This window comes from Natator depressus, chromosome 8 (genome assembly GCF_965152275.1).
Source record: "Natator depressus isolate rNatDep1 chromosome 8, rNatDep2.hap1, whole genome shotgun sequence".
Lineage (NCBI taxonomy): Eukaryota > Metazoa > Chordata > Testudines > Cheloniidae > Natator > Natator depressus.
Genome location: NC_134241.1, coordinates 55137134 through 55158468, shown reverse-complemented (window position 1 = coordinate 55158468; position 21335 = coordinate 55137134). Strand labels below are relative to the sequence as shown.

Here is a 21335-nt window from a genome sequence, read left to right as displayed (position 1 = left end):
TGGAGACAGAGAGCGCCATCACGTCTCCGGAGACCGGCCTCGTTCGCCCGCCCTCTGACGGGTCTTTACGGCTGGCTTGCCCTCACTGGGAGCCTTTGCCATGACCTACGACACTCATGGTGCTGGAGGCGCTGGTAGAGGCCTCTGCTCTCTAGGTGCCGGGAAGACATAGGCACTGCCACCAGTTTGGGTCCCCTACCCACCTCCTGGAATCGGTGGCAGATCCCTGTGGGAACTAGGGGGCCCCATCAGGGGGATGTCCCCATATGACTCCAGTGTGGGCTGTCAGCCCGAACTGGGTCCTTTGCCCTTCTTGCTTGGTGCCAGGGAGTCACTTCTTTGACCTCCTCTTAGACACAGTGCTGGAGGTGCGCTGAGCACTGAGGCTGAGGTGCTCGGGGCAGAGTCTGACCAGGAAGGCTGGGACACCAGATAGAGAACAGCCTCCATGAGGAGGGCCCTCAAATGGATGTCTTGCTCTTTCTGAGTTCTGGGACGAAAGTTCTTACAGATGTGACACTTTTCCTTCACATGTGATTCCCCCATGCATTTGAGGCAGCTGCTATGCAGGTCACTAACAGGCATAGGCCTGTTACAGTCAGAGCAGGGCTTAAAACCTGGAGATCGGGGCATGCCCCATCTGACGCGAAGTCCCTGCTGGGACTCTCTCTCTAACTACACTACTTAACAACTACCTATTAACTAACTACTGTAAACAAAGCTATTAACAAAGATTTAAGGCTCGAAGACTGAAGTAGAAGAACCGCAAGTCCTTGCGAGGCAAGGGAAAGTTGCTGCAACTAACCACTAAAGGCGGTAAGAACGAACTGAGAGGGTGTAGGGCCAGTGGCACTTAATATACCGAAGCATGGGTGTGCACTCCAGAAGGCGCTACAGTCGACCCTATGGGTACTGCTAAGGCAAAAATCTCTGACAGCTGCACATATGGGCGTGCGCACACCTTCGAACTGAATCTACATGAGCAAGCACTCAAAGAAGTTTTTATGGTTTAGTTTGCTTTGAATTTTAAGTTAATGTTACAATAACACAAACAACCCACCTTCAGAGCCCCATACCTGTTCATTGCTTGAATCTTTAATCCCTCCTCAATGCTGTGGCTCAGAGCTTGCTGGTTATTGTGCTTACTGATCCTTGCTAGAACTCTCTCTTGATGAGCCTCATATTCATCACGACTTGGATAAATTTTACTGATGAGGGCATCAAAATTCGGATCTGGTCTCAGTGATCTTTTAGAAACAAGCTTTTTACGACACGTGGGACACTCTTTGTTTCTAAACCAACAAAAAAAGAAAGGGGACAATGAATGTTCTTCATGGCTGTAATCCAGAGTTCCCTGTCATGATGCAGTTCATGCTTTCCCTATGACATTGACTGTACAGCCAACGTCCTCTTAGTATTGTCTAGGAATAGATCCCCCTCTGCCTAAGCATTTGACAGTAGTTATTACACTCCCTCCCCTAAGTGAGAGTTAGTTTTTATTCTTACTGAGAAGTCTGCAGTGATCACAGCTTATATTTACATTTAAGGATTCAAGTGTCTTGCTTTTCTTCGCAAACAGGTTCTTTCCCTTAGCCTCTCAAATTGTGTCTTAATTAATAAAAATATCTTTTACACAACTCAAATTAGCATCCTAGTCAAGACAAGACAGTTCATAGCTTTCACCTGAATTCGTAAATCAAGTTAAAAACTATGAAGAATCCTACTTTTTAGCTTGACCTGCTAAATCATGTGAAAACTACCAACTGTCTTCTCTTCACTAGGATTTTACTTTGACTTGGTTAATTCACATTAAGAACACGTCTTCCCCCCAGTGAAAGCAAGAGCTCCATGGTGGCGACCATATTTGTGTCAGACAGTGTTCATTCATTGACATTCTTACTACTCTAACTTCTAATTAAATTACAAAATGGAGACCAATATACCCTTTTCTATTGCATGTTCCAGTTCATTCAATAATGACTGAAAATATCCCTTGACAAATTTTTTGTTTCTATTTCATGACACACAGGAATCGTTTTGCTGGACATGAGATTAGAACAATCTATTTAAACATGCATAGTTTTTATTGTCTAAGACAGGAGGGTTAATTTTTGCAGAGTAGTGCACATTGCCCATTTTCTACTTTCTCTAGCTCAGCAGTTTTAAACTTGTTGTCCATGGACCCATGGGAATTGCAGACTATGTCTAAGATTTCCAAGAGGGTCCGGACCCCTATTCAAAAAATTTTAGGGGTCCGCAAATGAAAAAAGGTTGAAAAACATGTATCTGGTTTAATCACTGGCATTCTGATTAAACTAAGGCACAAATAAAATAGTAAGGGGATCGGATGTGACATCTCAACACCGGTCATTATGATTATCATACTGTCATTGTTATTCTCATAGGTTTGATACTTGTATCATTGGATTTGTTTTAAATACAAAATAAATACATGTTCCATACATTAGGGAATCTTGTACTCTATACATTTACATATTCATTTGGTAAGATTCCACTGAGACAGTTTAGTTAATGCTTGTACTAAGATTTGTCGTTACTAGACCTAGCTAGCTTAAGAAAGGAGGATTTTTTTCTGTTCCTTAAACCATGATTTCTTTTTTCTACATTGGTGTATATAAGGAAATGGGCATACTTCCTCCTAATACCTGGACTGCCACAAGAGAACAAACATTTAAACAGTGAAATTACATGGGAGTACACACATTAGGTACTGGATGCAATGTTCTTTGGTTCCTTGCAATCTAGTAGTGGTGTGTTTGCGTATCTCTGAACACATGGGGCTTCAAAGGGGCCTCATTGTATCATTTTGATTCTTGACCACCATCCCCCTCACCCTGCAATAAGGTAGGATTCTTAGGTATACATTATTTCTTACATACCCACTCCTGAGAGCTGTAATGATACAGTCAGCACAGAAACGATGCAAGCATTCCTTTGTTGTCATGGTGTTTTTCAACATATCCAAACAAATGGGACACATCAGTTCACTGTGCAGGCTTCTAGGTGACACCACTATTTCCAGGCCATCAGTTATTGCTTCCTAATGGTCAAATATTAAAGTGAAATCATATTAATGGAGTTATTTACATAGAAATAATGTAATCTTTGTAAGAAAATTATTAGAGATACACTACACTGTAGAAAACACTTTAAAATAAAAGCAAACTAAGGTACATCATTTTATATTTGTAACTGTTGGATTGTTTATTTTGTTTTTCAATGTGTTACGATTTTAAATATGAAATTAGAGATTTTACCAAGCATCTTACAAAAAATACTTAACAAAATTAAACTGTCCTATGATTTATATAAGAAAAGGTATTACACTCTATTTTTATGGCAGTGCCTTGCATGAAATTAGCTTCTTAACCTGTATTACCTGAGGTGTTCTCTGTAATTCATATAAACTGAGCTCCCATGTTTTGCTTAAAGGTTGAGTTCCATTGGTCTGCACAGCCTGAGACATGGCTAGGAAAAAAGAGAAGAGGGGAAAAAATTACATAAACAATCATAAAACAAAAGCTTAAGTGTGTTTAACTGAAGCTAGAAGCAGATTCCCCTCTTCTTTAAATGGTAGTGCTGGTTCAGCATTTTCACAGAAACAGCAATGCCCAGATTCCCTGCAGATGCGTTTGCAACTTCTATTCTAAGAAGGAAGAAATGAGAAAAATGGTTCCTACAGGATGAAGAAAAGCCAGAATAAGCACCAAATGCCACTCTCTAATGGAGACGTGCAATCCCACTCATGTAACTGGAATAGTACAAGTGACACTAAGGGTGTTATTCAAACACCCACATCATGAAAGTCAGTTAAGGTTGCTAAGGGACAGTAACGTAAAACAAAACCACAAAACCTAGGAAATACAGCATAAGACCTGCACACATCACCCTATCAAATACATATCCAAAAGACATTTAAAACACACACTGTGGTTGAGTAGGATTGACTTGCTAAGGGAATGGGCAGTCGCTAAAGTTACATGCAGACAACCTTAACTCTTCCCTCTGATGTGAGTGTTCCTATGGGAACAATCTATACGCCCACCTTCTCCTTTCCCCTCAAATCCTTACAGGTGGTTTTCATTCCTAACAAGTTTTAAAAAAATATTGATGCATGAAGACAGACTAGCTGGGTTTGGGGGCATTTAGAAAGTATGTTTCTAGCTTTTTGTTTCAATTATGAGCCCAATTCTTCTCACACCAGTGTAATTCCATTGGGTTCACCAGAATTACTTCTGATTTACAGTGGTGAAAGCATGAGGAGAATCAGCATCAGAAATGATAAGTCTCAGATAAGCAATATGCCTAAACCACTACTATCACTACTCTAGTTTCTCTCCTTATTTCTTATATTAATTGGGGGAGGGGTGTTAAGCCAACTCTCTCTCCAACAATGCATACTTGAAAAAAAGTTGAGCATAAAAGATGAATGAAAATAATTTAAGACTTTGCATTTCCGTAGCATTATCCACCCAAGGTTTTCAAAATGCTTCACATGGTCATGAGTCCACAGTAAAACAGGTGAAGGGATACCTCCTTTTCACAAAGGGGGAAGCGGCGGGACAGAGACATTTACATGGCTTGCACAACATTGCAAACTGGAGTCAAGTGCCAGATTTAGGAGTAGAACCCAAGTCATCTAACTCCCAATCAGTCCCTGAGTTTTTAACCAGTAGACATTCATACTGCAATTATAGCCACACCGGAGAAAGTCTCACTTTAGCCTTATGCAAACTGTAAAGATCAAAATAATGTAAAAAGGAATGCAAAACGGTTTCTGGACAGAAAATAGTTAATTACAGGGGGCAGGAGGGGAGGAAGGAACACTCTCCAAAAAGAACGTGGAGTAATCTGGAAAGTTATTTTGGGAGAGTGTATGCATGGCTATTTCTGAATTAGGAGAATACAGTATGATGCAAAATTACAATTGCAAATATCTGTACTAGAAGAGGAAAAAATGAAGTTTTTTCAGTTCACTTAAAAAAAAAAAATCTAAATGTGCACTTCCAAACCATCCCAACATGTAGCCAAGTTGCAGATCCTATTTTTGTATGACTACCAAGTGTATAACAGACAGTAATTACCAGATGAGAAATGTCAACTCCTCTGCTCCAAGGGAGGTTGAACAGGCTTAAGTAACTTTTTTGAGGAGGGTAGGGGGGATGGGAAGGAAGAGATAAAAGAAGCAGCACAGTTTACTACTATGCCTGTTCATCTTAATCTTGGCCGTGGTGCTTGGAGCACATCTGTTACTACTGAAAAGGAATGGTCAAATGAAGACTAGTTCTCAGCAAGCCAAGTATTACACCTAAATAATAATTTGGGGTTGGAGAGATGGCAGAAGAATTGGGAAAATAATGATGATGGATTTAGGCTGTCAACTCCTGTTTTAGTAGCATAAAAAGCTATTTTCTATGGCACAAGGGACATGTTTCTCTGCATGGATCAAAGAAATAAGACATCCATTTAGTGCCCTAACAGACTACCGAAATTGACACGCTGCTAATAGCTAACTGCAGACTGTAACCTGCAAAATGAACACAAACTCAGAATCCAGCCAACCATTTGACTGTAGCGTCAGGGTCCTGAAGATTTATTTAACAGAGCACACACGTGCACACACATAGCCAGCAGCTTGTTCAGACTTCTACCCTCACTACTGAGTGTGCTGACAGAGCTGCGCTGATGCTGCAGCAATGGTGCAAGTTACTCACAGGATGGGGAGACCTAATGTGAACAGTAAGCATATTATTAACATTTATATCACTGTAGTGTCTTCAAACTCAGGCACATCAGGGCTCCATTGTGCTACACACTGTACAAACAGAGGAATAAGAGTTCCTGTCCCGAAATAGCTTTCCATCTTAAACTTCTAGAGTGCTAAACTGAGCTCACAACAGACTTTCATAGGTTCATAGATTTTTATCGCCAGTGTGTTCATTTCTTCTGACCTCCTGTGTAAAACAGGCCACAAAATTTCCTTGAATTAATTCATGCTTCAAGTACAATAGCTGTGGACCACCATACCAAAGCCTAAACAATAGTAATCCTTGCACTGTGACCTGAATGTCATTAAACCTGGGGCTCTCTTGGACCAACAAGGAACGCATAGTCCAGAATCAAGAGCCTTTGTTAGGTATTCCCAGCTGCCTGATAGACAAAACTTTAGCTAGGGTCTGTCTGTAAGAGCAATCAAGCTGATCTCAACTGCCAGGGTGGTGAATAAGGAGAGAGGCAATGTCTAGTGTAGCCAGGGCCCAAACCATAAAGGTCTTTGTAGATGATGACCAGCATTTTAAATTGTACCCAAAAATGAAGGTCAATGCAGATTATGGTGCACAGGTGTAACATGCTACATATATGAGACACCACTGAGTAAGCAAGCAGCCATGTTCTGCATAGCCGAGGTGTCTGAGAAGCCTTCATGATTAGATTGCTAGAGAGATTGAGAATGTTTCAATAATTTAGTCTGGAGGTGACAGAGGCCTGGCTAACTGAGAGCCGTGTCTAAAAGGAAATGCTGTTACCTCTTTGCCAAGAAAAGGTGGGTTTGGTTGTTGGAGAAAGACATGGTTTCTGCTGCTACATGGGAATCCAAGAGCACCTGGAGTGCAACTCCATCTACCCAAACAGGAATTGTAGCACCTCTGTGTGGCTTACAGTAGAGGCAACTGCCACAGCTACAATGGATATTTTCCTAACGGTTCTCCATACAGGAGGCCCAGGCAGTTTGTGTTCCCAGTTCTAAAGCCAGACTGAAAAGGGTCAGCTAACGAGAACTTCCTCACACTTGTACCTCTCCTCATACACAAAAAACTAGGGAGAGACAAGGTGGTGATTGTTGAGAATCTCTGTGATGGGATGACATTGACCCCGGGTTTAGGACTAGTAGTTTCCTATTGGAGAGATACTAGCACCTTTCCCACTCCTGAAGAGACGGGTTTTTGATCTTTACCAATTTTGCCTACTCTCAAACATGGCCTTCAAAATTGGTTTGCACCCTTTCTTATTTTGTGTTTTAGTTAAAAAAAAAAAAAAAAAAAAAAGAGGTGGCCAGCACATTTTTTTCCAGCTTGTTTTTTCACTGAAAATATCAAGAACGTTAGCCTGATCTCATCTGTTGTGGTTTTGCTGGAAGACTCCCTGGAAAGCTAGAGAACTTCCTCAGATCTTATTTGAAAGGGCTGAGGTATCCAATCTTTTACAAAGATCCTTCTGCCTTTCCTTTCCACCCCATCCACCTGAATTAAAAAAAAATATCATTTTGTTTACACTCTGAATAAAAACCTGTTTTCCTTCTCAGTTTTCACTCTTTTTACTTATGATAAAAATCCTACCAAGAAGAGAGAATAAACTAAGGCCTGAATTTCAAGTGCAAAAAACAAAAAATATATATTGGGGGAGTGGCATCGGGGTGGTGGGATGGGGGCAGAAGAGAAGCCGTTTATGAAGTGACAGAAAACAACTGAAAAGTTCCATTAAAGAAAAAAGGGCACCTCCTTTCCTTTGCAAGTCACCTTTGAACTAGCACCCTCAATAATGTTCCGAGTTTAAATAGCCTCCCACATGCTTGTTACACTTTTGTTTTGCTTTTTAATAAACTCATATGCAATTCTCAAATACCATCACCATAGTATCTGGGTACCACAGTTTCACATATAGGCAGGATTTTTCAAACTAAAATTAACAAAAAGCATGTGCTTTTGACAAAATTGTAAGAAGGGAAGGCTGTGAGGGGAAGAGAAAGTCAAATTTGAGTAAGCAGATCAATCATCTGAGATTCATAGATAGACAGATATTTAGGTCAGAAGGGACCATTATGATCATCTAGTCTGACCTCCTGCACAACGCAGGCCACAGAATTTCACCCACCACTCCTGTAACTACTACTACTTTTCAGAGTAACTAATAACAAGGGATATGATTTACATAGATATCCTTCTGACTCCTATCTGCTCATTACTGACGTCAGAGTCACTAGAACACCTCAGACGTCAAGAATTATAACATTCATAAACCAGTCGGAGAACACTTCAATCTCTCTGGTCACCCGATCTCTGACCTAAAAGTCGCAATATTACAACAAAAAGACTTCAAAAAACAGACTCCAACGAGAGACTGCTGAATTGGAATTAATTTGCAAACTGGATACAGTTAACTCAGGCTTGAATAGAGACTGGGAGTGGATGAGTCATTACACAAAGTAAAGCTATTTCCCCAGGTTTATTCCCCCCCACACTGTTCCTCAGATCTTCTTGTTCACTGCTGGAAATGGCCCACCTTGATTATCACTACAAAAGGTTTTCTTCCCCCCCCGCCCCTGCGCTCTCCTGCTGGTAATACCTCATCTTAAGTGATCACTCTCCTTACAGTGTGTATGACAACACCCATTTTTTCATGTTGTGTGTGTATATAAATCTCCTCACTATATTTTCCACTGAATGCATCCGATGAAGTGAGCTGCAGCTCATGAAAGCTCATGCTCAAATAAATTGGTTAGTCTCTAAGGTGCCACGAGTACTCCTTTTCTTTTTGTGAATACAGACTAACACGGCTGCTACTCTGAAACCTGTCATTATGCAAGGCACTGCATTTAGCCGTATGGAGTGGAAATCTATCAACTTCATGAAAAAACTCGTACAGATACAGACAGACATCTTCCTTTCCAAATGCAAACAGACAGACATCGTACCAAAAGGACTGAAGGTAAAAAATCCATTACAATCTACATACCACACAGACTATGCTGACAGCTTGTGCCACATGCTCTCAAAGAAACTGCGGAACCACCTGATCAACATCCTCTACAGCAAACAGGGAAAGATTAAGAATGAGCTCTCAAAACTGGATACTCTCATAAAAAAACAACCTTCCACACAAACTTCCTCATGACTGGACTTTACAAAAACTAGACAAGACATTTACAACACACACTTTGCTTCTCTACAAAAGAAAAAGGACACTAAACTATCTGAACTACTACATGCCACAAGAGGCCACAGCAATGGTTCCCTCAACCCACCCAGCAATATGGTTAATCTATCCAACTATACTCTTAGCCCAGCAGAAGAATCTGTCCTATCTCGGGGCCTCTCCTTCTGCCCCTCCACCCCCACGAACATGATACAGTTCTGTGGTGACCTAGATTCCTATTTTCGACGTCTCCGACTCAGGGAATATTTCCAACACACCTCTGAACAACATACTAATCCACAGAAACCTTCCTACCAACACTACAAAAAGAAGGATTCTAGGTGGACTCCTCCTGAAGGTCGAAACAACAGACTGGACTTCTACACAGAGTGCTTCCGCTGACGTGCACGGGCTGAAATTGTGGAAAAGCAGCATCACTTGCCCCATAACCTCAGCCATGCAGAACACAATGCCATCCACAGCCTCAGAAACAACTCTGACATCGTAATCGAAAAGGCTGACAAAGGAGGTGCTGTCGTCATCATGAATAGGTCGGAAGATGAACAAGAGGCTGCTCGGCAGCTCTCCAACACCACATTCTACAAGCCATTACCCTCTGATCCCACGGAGGGTTACCAAAAGAAACTACAGCATTTGCTCAAGAAACTCCCTGAAAAAGCACAAGATCAAATCCGCACAGACACCCCCCTGGAACCCCGACCTGGGGTATTCCATCTGCTACCCACACAGCTGCTACTCAAACTAGAACACCTGCAACCATTCTGAATGGCTCAGACTTCAAACTCAGGGCAGCTGTAAGTATAAACTTTTTAAATTACAGAGTAGGCTTTGATAGTGGTATTCATGCAACAGCTGACTCCAGTAAACCCAAAATCCAGAAGAAGGGATTAGTAATTTGAGAACAAGTAGTGCTGGAAGCCTGTTTAATTTTCATTTCCTGTCCCCCAATTTGATATGGCATTCATTTCTTTTTTCTATACATGATCCCAGCACATCTAAACCAACACACAATATTTACTGCTCTTTACGGGCAAAGGAAAAGGAATGCTGCCCCTCCTTTGCACAACATTTCCCACAGAATATCTATAACACAAAACTTGACCATTATCAAATGGTGAAATTGACAGTAGAATACAAACTAATGTCTGTTTAAATACTATACCATCTGTTAGTGAGATTTGCCTGGTTGCCTCCTCTACCTCTTTTACCAAATACCATAAAAGGCAGAACAGTGGGGGCGGGGAGGGAAGAGAACCTGTTATGAGATTACAATCATTTAGGTAGACTTTAGGGCCAGAAAGGTCCATCATGGTCATCTAGTCTGTTCTTCTGTACATTGCAGGCCAGAGAACTTCACCCACACACTCCTGTAATAGGCCCATAACCTCTGGCTGAGTTACTGAAGTACCCAAATCTTGATTTAAAGACGTAAAGTAATTGAGAATCCATCATTTACTCTAGTTCAAACTAGCAAGTGACCCATGCTACACGCTGCAGAGGAAGGCAAAAAAAACCCTGAGTCTCTGTGAATCTGACCTGGGGGAATATTCCTTCCTGACCCCTAATATAGCTGTTTGTTAGACCCCGAGCACATGGGCAAAACCCACCAGACAGACACCTGCAAAAGAATTGTAACTAGTAATTCAGAGCCCTCCCCCTCTAGAGTCCCATCTATAGCCATTAGAGATTCCCTGAACGTATATGCCAGTTTAGAATATTTCTGAGCATTTTGCCAACATTTCCTTGCATCACTACAGCACTTATTTCAAAAGAAGGTTGCTGTTATTTTAAAGGACCTTCAGAAATGCTCTCAGTTCTAGCTGGATAAAGTTTGGTTATAGAATACAAAAGAATCAAATTTATCCAGCTAGAACCTAAAGAGCAACCTACAGACTAAGCAAACAGCACTATATCGCTTTACATTTTGGAAGTTTTATCTTCACATACGTATGCGTGAGTGGAGTTATTACTTCTACTGTTCGCAGCTCATTTTCTGTAGAAATTCTCCACTCCCTCTAACCAGAGTAAGATTCCTGCTTGCCAATGCCAAGCACATTTTCCAAGGCCTGCAGTGAAGTACACTTAGGTAAATAATTAAGCATAATCACCTCCTTTTTGAAAGGTTTATTATTATTATTAATTACATAAAAACAAAAAGCAGCATTAAAATACAAACCAGCAATTGTTTATTCAGAACAAAAATTAAAATTAGATATTTGAACATTCAAATGAAGAAAAAAAGTAGGCCTTCTTTTGGAAAACAAGTCTTCAATATAGCTTTATTTTTAAAAATTGGGAGAATCTTCCATTAAAAGCAGTATCTGAGTCTACTTGCTCTGGAAGCTTAATAGGAATAAACTTTAATTAACAAGACAATTTATTTCATTTTACTCTCTTGGACTGATACTGTAGTTTCATTCTATTAGGGATAGAGTGTAAGTTTGGATACAATAAGACTTTCACCCAAACCTATACCCAATTCAAAATAGTCAGATAATTAGTTCCCGGCTGGGACTAGAGTTAAAATTGCTAAAATACTGCACCCCACCCCCATCCCAAAGAAAAGGTTTCAAGCAAAAAAACAAACAAATAAAGGTTGTTCCCATTCCATTTTTGCCCGGATGCATCAGAAGTTTTATGAGAGAATTTGTTCTCATGGGATTGGCAGACCAATATTATTTTACATGCAGTTGATGGATTTTTGCAGTGTGGTACTGTTTATCTGACACAAGAGGAGATTTCAGATAGATAATAGTTGTTCCACAGTGCTTTCCTTCCAGGATCGCAGCATAGTGTTGGGAGGTACTGTGTCAAATAACTGGAGTCCCGGACTGCGAGTCAGGGGACCAGGGTTCTGGTCCTGTTTCTGCCACTAACTTTTTCTGTGATTTTGGCAAGGTCACTTCACATCTTTGTACCTCCATTCCCACAACCTTTGTATGTCTTGTCTGTTTAGATCAGGGGTCAGCAACCTTTCAGAAGTGGTGTGTCGAGTCTTCATTTATTCGCTCTAATTTAAGGTTTCACGTGCCAGTAATACATTTTAACGTTTTCAGAAGGTCTCTTTCTATAAGTCTATAATATATAACTAAACTATTGTTGTATGTAAAGTAAATAAGGTTTTTAAAATGTTTAAGAAACTTCATTTAAAATTAAATTAAAATGCGGAGCCCCCCAGACCGGTGGCCAGGACCCAGGCAGTGTGAGTGCCACTGAAAATCAGCTCGTGTGCCACCCTTGGGACGCATGCCATAGGTTGTCTACCCCTGGTTTAGATAGTTAACTCTTTGGAGCACAAACTATCTTTTGCTATGTTTGTATTTTGCCTACCACAATGAGATCCTGATCTCAGTGGGGGACTTGGCGCTTTTTAATACAAGTTAACAGAGCCCAACAAACTTAAGGGAAAATAAACAAACTAAAGCTTACTTTATTCAGTAGGTCAGCTTCTCTCTTCCAGTACCAGAATTTGATGTCATATAAAGTACGGTGAATCAAGTTCTACTGAATCAAAGAAAATTGAGTTTTAGCATTAAAAAAGTCAGCAAAGAGAAGTACAGACCAAGTTTCAAATGGGTCCCAAAAACCTTCCTTCCAATTTGGATCAACTGAAAACCTTTCACATAAAGTAACCCCAACTGTCAAAGTTCCCATTTAGCACTATGATTAAACGAATATGCACTGACTGTTGGAGCTTGTCTTCACTACAAAGTTTTACTGTGTTTGTAAATTGTGTTCAGAACCACATCAGCTAAGATGTTTGGTCATACTTAGCTGACAAAGTGAGGAGTATGTTAGTCAGCATAGACTAGGACTAATCATGTAAACTAATATGATTCTTCACAATCATGTTCCAACACAGTAACATTGTGTAGTCCAGATCACCCCTCAGTTGCAAGATTTCAGGCTCCAGTCTCTCAAACTAGAGCAACTAGATAGCAAGATAAATGATTTGACATCCATCCTAACATTTTATTAAAATGACTCCCAGGGATTTGAGATGTGGAATCATATTGTGAGACACCGACATTAAACCATGATTATGGAAGCTACCAAAGTTGGAGGAAAAAGAAAAGGAGTACTTGTGGCACCTTAGAGACTAACAAATTTATTAGAGCATAAGCTTTCGTGAGCTACAGCTCACTTCATCGGATGTTGAAGGAGAAAGTAGTTAAGGACACTGAGGTTAATGGTAATTGGGACAAAATACAACATGGTTTTACAAAAGGTAGATTGGGGGGAGGGATAGCTCAGTGGTTTGAGCATTGACCTGCTAAACCCAGGGTTGTGAGTGCAATCCGTGAGGGGGCCATTTAGGGATTGGGGGCAAAAATTGGGGACTGGTCCTGCTTTGAGCAGGGGGTTGGACTAGATGACCTCCAGATGTCCCTTCCAACCCTGATATTCTATGATTCTATGTCAAACCAACATGATCTCCTTCTTTGAGAAGGTAACAGATTTATTAGACAAAGGAAACACAGTGGATCTAATTTACCTCGGTTTCAGTAAGGCATTTGATATGGTTCCACATGGGGAATTATTAGCTAAATTGGAAAGGATGGGGATCAATATGAAAACTGAAAGGAGGAGAAGGAACTGGTCAAAGGAGAGACTACAACGGGTTACACTGAAAGGTGAACTGTCAGGCTGGAAGGAGGTTACTAGTGGAGGTTCCTCAGGGATTGGTTTTGGGACCAATCTTTTTATTGCTGATGTTGGCACAAAAAGCGGGAATGTGCTAATAAAGTTTGCGGATGACAGAAAGCTGGGAGGTACTGCCAATAGAGAGAAGGACTGGGATATCATACAGGAAGATCTGGATGACCTTGTAAACTGGAGTAATAGTAATAGGATGGAATTTAATAGTGGAAAGTGCAAGGTCATGCATTTAGGGATTAAGAACAAGAATTTTTGTTATAAACTGGGGATGCATCACTTGGAAGTAACAGAGGAGGAGAAGGACCTTGGAGTATTGGTTGATCACAGGATGACTATGAGCTGCCAATGTGATATGGCTGTGAAAAAAGCTAATGCAGTCTTGGGATGCATCAGGAGAGGTATTTCCAATAGAGATAAGGAGGTGTTAGTACCGTTATACAAGGCACTGGTGAGACCTCACCTGGAATACTGTGTGCAGTTCTGGTCTCCCATGTTTAAGAAAGATGAATTCAAACTGGAACAGGTCCAGAGAAAGGCTACTAGGATGATCCGAGGAATGGAAAACCTGTGTTATGAAAGGAGACTTAAAGAGCTTGGCTTGTTTAGCCTAAGCTAAAGAAGCTGAGGGGAGATAGGATTGCTCTCTATAAATATATCAGAGGGATAAATACCACGGAGGGAGAAGAATTATTTAAGCTCAGTACCAATGTGGACACAAGAACAAGTGGATATAAACTGGCCATCAGGAAGTTTAGACTTGAAATTAGATGAAGGTTTTTAACCATCAGAGAGGAGTGAAGTTCTGGAACTGCCTTCCAAGGGAAGTAGTGGGGGCAAAAGACATATCTGGCTTCACAACTAAGCTTCATAAGTTTATAGAAGGGATGATATGATGGGATAGCCTAATTTTGGCAATTAATTGATCTTCAACTATTAGCAGTAGATATGCCCAATGGCCTGTGATGGGATGTCAGATAGCGTGGGATCTGAGTTACTACAGAGAATTCTTTCCTGGATGTCTGGCTGGTGAGTCTTGCCCACATGCTCAGGGTTTAGCTGATCGCCATATGTGGGGTCAGAAAGGAATTTTCCTCCAGGGCAGTTTGGCAGAGGCCCTGGGGTTTTTTTGCCTTCCTCTGCAGCGTGGGGCACGGGTCACTTGCTGGAGGAATCTCTGCACCTTGAAGTCTTTAAACCACGATTTGAGGACTTCAATAGCTCAGAGGTTTGTTACTCGAGTGGGTGGGTGAGATTCTGTGGCATGCGTCGTGCAGGAGGTCAGACTAGAAGATCATAATGGTCCCTTCTGACCTTAAACCCCTATGTTTAAGGTCAGAATTCTATGATTCTAAGAGGCACATTCACTAGAGAAGTAGCTGCTGGTAGACAAAGCAACAGAAATTCAGAACTCCATGAGTGTCCAAATATAAAACTTCTGTTGAATACACATTGTGTATGATGTGCAGTATTCCATGTGACAGGTTGGGATTCTATGGTCAGCCATGGTAACCAAACTGCACTGGAATGTTTTGACTTCTAACATGTAACTTTAAACCAATACACTTACTCAGCGCTATGAACGTACCACTCTTCTAAATGCAATAAATTCTTTGTCATCCTTTACAAATATTCCTCTTAACATAGGAGACCACCTCAGTCCCAGCAGCTTTGTCAACATTAGTAATTTTTTATTTTTTTTTTAAAAGCTCTCCTCAGCACGCTTCTAGCAGTACAGTTTCACTGTTGGTGGCATTGCTCAGTGTGCTAACGTAGGGAAGGCCACCAAGGTTTATCTTAGGCCTAGTCTACAGTACGCGCTTATTTCGGAATTAGCCGAGTTAATTCAAAATAAAACTGATTCCGTCCACACAACCAAACCGTTATTTTCGATTTAAAGGACTCTTTAATCAGATTTCTGTACTCCATCTCGGCAAGTGGAGTAGCGCTAAAATCGAGATGGCAGTTCTGGGTTACAGGTACTGTGGACCCAATTTGACGTTATTGGCCTCCGGGAACTACCCCAGAATGCTCCCGTGACCGCTCTGGACAACACTCTCAACTCCGATGCACTAGCCAGGTAGGCAGTAAAAGCCCCAGGAACTTTTAAATTTCATTTCCTGTTTGGTCACCATCAGCACAGTCCACCATCACAGGCGACCATGAAGAGTCCACCATCACAAGAGACCACACAGTCCCGGATTCACAGACAAGTTCCAGCATGGTCCAAACGGGAGGTAACCCGTTGGGAAGACGAATCTGTTATGGCAGAAGTATGTGCCAAGAAAAGAAATGCAAATATGTACGCTAAAGTCTCCAGAGCCATGACAGAAAGAGACTACTCCAGGGACACAGAGCAGTGTTGTACAAAAATCAAGGAGCTCAGGCAAACGTACCAAAAAGCCAGGGAGGCGAACGGGCACTCTGGGTCACAGCCCCATACATGCCGCTTCTACCGTGAGCTGCATGCAATTATGGGGGGTGACGCCACCACCACCCCACCACTGTCCGTGCACACCTGCAAGGGGGAAGTTGTACAGAGCGAGGAGGATGAGTTATTGGAAGACGAAGAGGAGGAGGACGACGACAGTGCACAGGCGGCAAGCGGAAAATCCGTTTTCCCCCCTAGCCAGGAACTATTCTTAATGCTGGACCCAATAGCCTCCCCCCACTCCAAATGCAGGCTCCCGGACCATGACGCTGGAGAAGGCACTTCTGGTGAGTGAGAGCCTGATCGGAGCCACACAGTGGGGGGAAACCCAGCCATGCTGGGCTGTTCGCGTTTAGTTTAAAGGGCTCATCCCTGCTCAGAGCCTCATCAGAGCCACACGGTGGGTGTGGGGAGGGAGGTGTTGTGTGAAGCGATCACCCCAGAGAGCCTGCAGGCCCTCCTTTTATATGGCAAACCCACCAGGCATTGCGTACTATGGGAAAGGGGGCCTGGCAATTTGAAAGCATTAAAATGAATGCAGAAGCAGCAGAACCCCGTGTGCCCCTAGGGCTTACCATGGCTGCCTGCAAGCTGAATTCTGTTGCCCAGCCGCGTGTGATGGCTTACTCATACCAAAGTGACAGGCACTTCAGTATAAGAAGCAAAATGTGACCTTGTACAGAAAGAACATGTGCTGTGTACTATGAATTACCTGTTTTGCTGAGAAAGTGTCCCCTTTATTCTCTAAAACGTATCGTTCAAAATACTATCCTCCCTTTTTCTCCTCCCGCAGGTGCAAATGTTTCAACACGGCCCCTATCTACTCCATCCCAGAGGCTGGTCCAGGTTAGAAGGCGGAAAAAACGAACTCAGGACGACATGTTCGCCGAGCTCATGCAGTCCTCTCGCACTGATAGGGACCAGATGAATACATGGAGGCAAACAATTGCAGAGTCCCGTAAAACGTTAAATGAACACGAAGAGAGGAGGGACGCACGCGATGAGAGCAGGCAGGATGCTATGGTCAAGCTCATGGGGGAGCAAACTGACATGCTCTGCTGCACGGTGGATCTAATGCAGGAAAGGCAACAAGACCACAGACTGCCGCTGCAGCCCCTCTATAACTGCTCTCCCTCCCCCACAAGTTCCATAGCCTCCTCACCCAGACACCCAAGAACATGGGGCGGGGGGGGGGGGAGGCTACGGGGACCCACAGACTCAACCCCAGAGGATTGCACAAGCTAGCAGAAAGCTGGCATATCCAAAATTTTTATTTGGTTTCTGGACTTGTCCTTCTCTCCTCCTCCACCCCCCTCCCCCAATACCCCCCCTCCCCCAATCTACCTTCTGATTTCTCTCAATGTGTTGTGCAACAAATAAAGAACGGGTTTTAAACAATTGTGACATTATTTCCTTTCATATATATATAGGGGGCAGATAACTTTAAGAGAAACAAACAACTGTCACACCGTACTCTGGGCAATCACGAAACTAGCTTTCAAAGCTTATCTGATGCGCAGCGTGCCCTGATGCACTCTTCTAATCGCCCTGTTGTCTGGCTGTGCGAAATTGCCTCAACCTCCCACCCTGCCATAAACGTCTCCCCCTTACTCTCACAGATATTGTGGAGCACACAACAAGCAGCAATTACAATTGGAATATTGGTTGTGCTGAGATCTAACCGAGTTAGTACACTGCGCCAGCGAGCTTTCAAATGTCCAAAAGCACATTCTACCACCATTCTGCACTTGCTCAGCCTACAGTTGAACTGCTCCTTACTACTGTCCAGGGTGCCTGTGTACGGCTTCATGAGCCATGGCATTAAGGGGTAGGCTGGGTCCCTGAGGATAACTATAGGCATTTCAACATCCCCAACAGTAATTTTCTGGTCTGGGAAGTAAGTTCCTTCCTGCAGCTGTTCAAACAAACCAGAGTTTCTGAAGATGCGAGCGTCATGCACCTTTCCCAGCCATCCCACACTGATGTCAGTGAACTGTTCCTTGTGATCCACCAGTGCTTGCAGCACCATGGAAAATTACCCCTTGCAGTTTATGTACTGGCTGCCCCAGTATGCCGGGGCCAAGATAGGGGTATGCGTTCCGTCAATCGCCCCGCCGCAGTCAGGGAACCCCAGCGCATTAAAGCCATCCACAATGGTCTGCACATTTCCCAAAGTCACTACCCTTGATAGCAGCTGGTCAATGATTGCGTTGGCTACTTGCACCACAGCAGCCCCCACAGTAGATTTGCCCACTCCAAACTGATTCCCGACTGACCGGTAGCTATCAGGCGTTGCAAGCTTCCACAGGGCTATGGCCACTCGCTTCTCAACTGTGAGGGCTGCTCTCATTTTGGTGTCTTTGCGCTTCAGGGCAGAGGACAGCAAGTCACAAAGTTCCATGAAAGTGGCCCTACGCATAAGAAAGTTTTGCAGCCACTGGGAATCATCCCATACCTGAAACACTATGCGGTCCCACCAGTCTGTGCTTGTTTCCCGGGCCCAGAATCGGCGTTCCACAGCATGAACCTGGCCCAACGCCACCATGATCTCCCAATCACCACATGCCGTGCTTCTAGGAACGTCTGTGTCCATGTCCTCATCACTATCGTAATCACGCTGTTATCGCTTCCTTGCCTGGTTTTGCAGGTACCGCACATACTGCTGGATAATGCACGAGGTATTTGCAATGGTCAAAACTGCAGCGGAGATCTGAGCGGGCTCCATGCTTGCCGCGCTATGGCGCCTGCATGGGTAATCCTGGAAAAAGGGCACAAAACGTAGGAGAGCAGAGTGACAGCGGAAGAGGTGCCGTTCGGTTCACGATAGCCGAAAAAAGGCAGGAAATGGTTGTCTTCTGTAGCTTTCACGGAGGCGGGAGCCCAGGACAGATAACATGGAGAAGCTCGGTAGCGCGGCAAGAGCAGGAGAGCAGAGTTGGAGGTAGAAGCTGTGCTGCTCGGTTCACGATGGCCGAGCAGAGTTGGCAGCGGAAGCAGTCGATGAGGAAGAGAAAGAGTAGATACTTATAGAGATTACATAGAAAGACTAGAGATAATGCGAGGTGGATTCACAGTAGCAGGAGAGCAGCGGTGCACCGTACTGCACCATCTGCTGAAAGCAGTTTGGCGTCTGCATGCCAAAAAGGCGCAAAACGACTGTCTGCCGTAGCTTTCACGACAGGAGGAGCGACTGATGACACACACCCAGAAACATTCGCAATAATGTTTTTCCCCATCATCCACTGGGAGCTTAACCCAGAATTCCAATGGGCGGCGGGGACTGCTGGAACTGTGGGATAGCTACGCCCAGTGCACCGCTCGGACATTCGATGCTAGCCTTGGTACTAATGACGCACTCAGCCGAATACACGCGCTTTCGTGGGGACACACAAGACCAAATGTGTAAAATTGCTTCCGAAAATTCAAATAGAATAATTTCGAAATAATTTCATACTGTAGACGTACCCTAAGACAATATGATTTTAAAAGACTGAATTAATACCATATGACTAATCTCTGGCCATGGCCAGAAAATTTTTAAATGGCTACGGGGTGGCCAACCTGAGCCTGAGAAGGAGCCAGAACTTACCAATGTACATTGCTAGAGAGCCACAGTAATACATCAGCAGCCCCTTATCAGTTCCCCCCAAACTACTCCCAGCGCCTCCCACCCACCAGCAGCCCCGCCAATCAGCACCTCCCTCTCCCTCCCCCACCTCCCGATCAGCTGTTTTGTGGCATGCAGGAGGCTCGGTGGGAGCGAGGGCACGGCAAACTCAGGGGAGGAGATGGGAAGGGATGGAGTGGGGGCAGGGCCTGTGGCAGAGCCAGAGGTTGAGCAGTGAGCACCCCCCAGCACATTGGAAAGTTGGTGCCTGTAGCTCCAGCCCCTAAGTCGGTGCCTATATTGACTTCTGAAGAGCCACATGTGGCTCCAGAGCTTCAGGTTGGCCACAATAGGCGAAGGGGTTAGCTAGCTATGGATACAACCTGCACTTGGGTGCACTGCCCAAAAAGTGACAAAAAGGTCAAGGGTTTGCAATGGCAACTGGTTGCAGCATCTAATAATTGCTTAGTGCCATTCATACAACTCCATTTCCCTAAAAAGTGGTTTGTTAAAAGATGCAGAATCCCGAAAAGGGCATTGTTTCCCCATCCGTCCACATGCATGCACAATACAACCCTGGCTACATTAGGAAGTTTGTGCTGAAAATGGTTACCAGTGGGTTTCCTTTAACCAGACAAGACAAAAGAATGTTTTCTATGCCATTACTAAGAAAGCATTTTGGAGATTAGAGTGATAGCTATCTTTATGACAAAGCGGTCATATAATTCAACCAATGGACTCAGCAGGGACATAGCATTTGGATTGTAAAGACCAAACACAACTTTTCAGAAGTTAAATGTACGCATTGTACATCTCTATAGTCTTTCCTGTCAAATATGTAGTTACACAATGTGTTCAAATAAGACTATATTCTTAGAAAAAGTAATTTGTGGAATTATCAGTTGCGGAGTGATTTACAAAGAGCTAGGTATCTTATTTCTGTCATCAAGTTTTGCGACATTTATTTTACCACTTTAAACTACACAAATACAACCTATTAAAATATATATCTTTAATAGCACCTTTCCCATTCTCTCTCTCTCTCTCACACACACACACACACAACTAATTCTTCCATTGGTTTAATAACAAGAGGACAAACAAAAACCTGTGTATGTATGTACATACAAACATACACACACACACACAGAGCCCCCTTAGGTCATCTCATTAACAACAGCCACCCTAGAAAAGCATATAGGCCAGGGGTGGGCAAACTTTTTGGCCCGAGGGCCACATCGGGGAATAGAAATTGTATGGTGGGCCATGAATGCTCAGAAAATTGGGGTTGGGGTGCGGGAGGGAATGAGGGCTCTGGCTGAGGGTGCAGGCTCTGGGGCGGGGCCAGAAATGAGGAGTTCAGGGTGCGGGAGGGGACTCCAGGCTGGGGAGTAGGAGTGCGGGGGGTGAGGGCTCTGGTTGGGGGTGCGGGCTCTGGGGTGGGCCTGGGGATGAGGAATTTGGGGTATAGTTGAAGACACTGGGCTGGGACCAAAGGGTTCGGGGGCGGGAGGGGGATCAAGGCTGGGGCTGCAGGCTCTGGGATGGGGCTGGGGATGAGGGGTTTGGAGTGCAGGAGGGTGCTCCGGGCTGGGATCGAGGGGTTCGGAGGGTGGGAGGGACATCAGAGCTGGGGCAGGGGGTTGGGGCGTGGGGAGAAGCTCAGGGGTGCAGGCTCTGGGAGGC

At 43.6% G+C, this 21335-nt stretch overlaps 1 protein-coding gene across 2 annotated transcripts in view; it reads right to left on the bottom strand.

Moving 5' to 3' along the window:
• Window positions 1-21335, bottom strand: part of RNF2 (ring finger protein 2) — a 51953-nt gene that overhangs the window by 9418 nt on the left and 21200 nt on the right. Inside the window, exons 1-4 of one of the 2 annotated variants that reach the window (XM_074961137.1) lie at window positions 12385-12403; window positions 3401-3489; window positions 2901-3061; window positions 1077-1292 (exon numbers count right to left, since the gene is read on the bottom strand). In XM_074961137.1, the coding sequence (XP_074817238.1) occupies window positions 1077-1292; window positions 2901-3061; window positions 3401-3487 (464 nt within the window). In that variant the 5' untranslated portion in view covers window positions 3488-3489; window positions 12385-12403. Of the gene's footprint in view, window positions 1-1076; window positions 1293-2900; window positions 3062-3400; window positions 3490-12384; window positions 12404-21335 lie in introns of those variants that run through there. The other variant, XM_074961136.1, reaches the window with a different exon arrangement.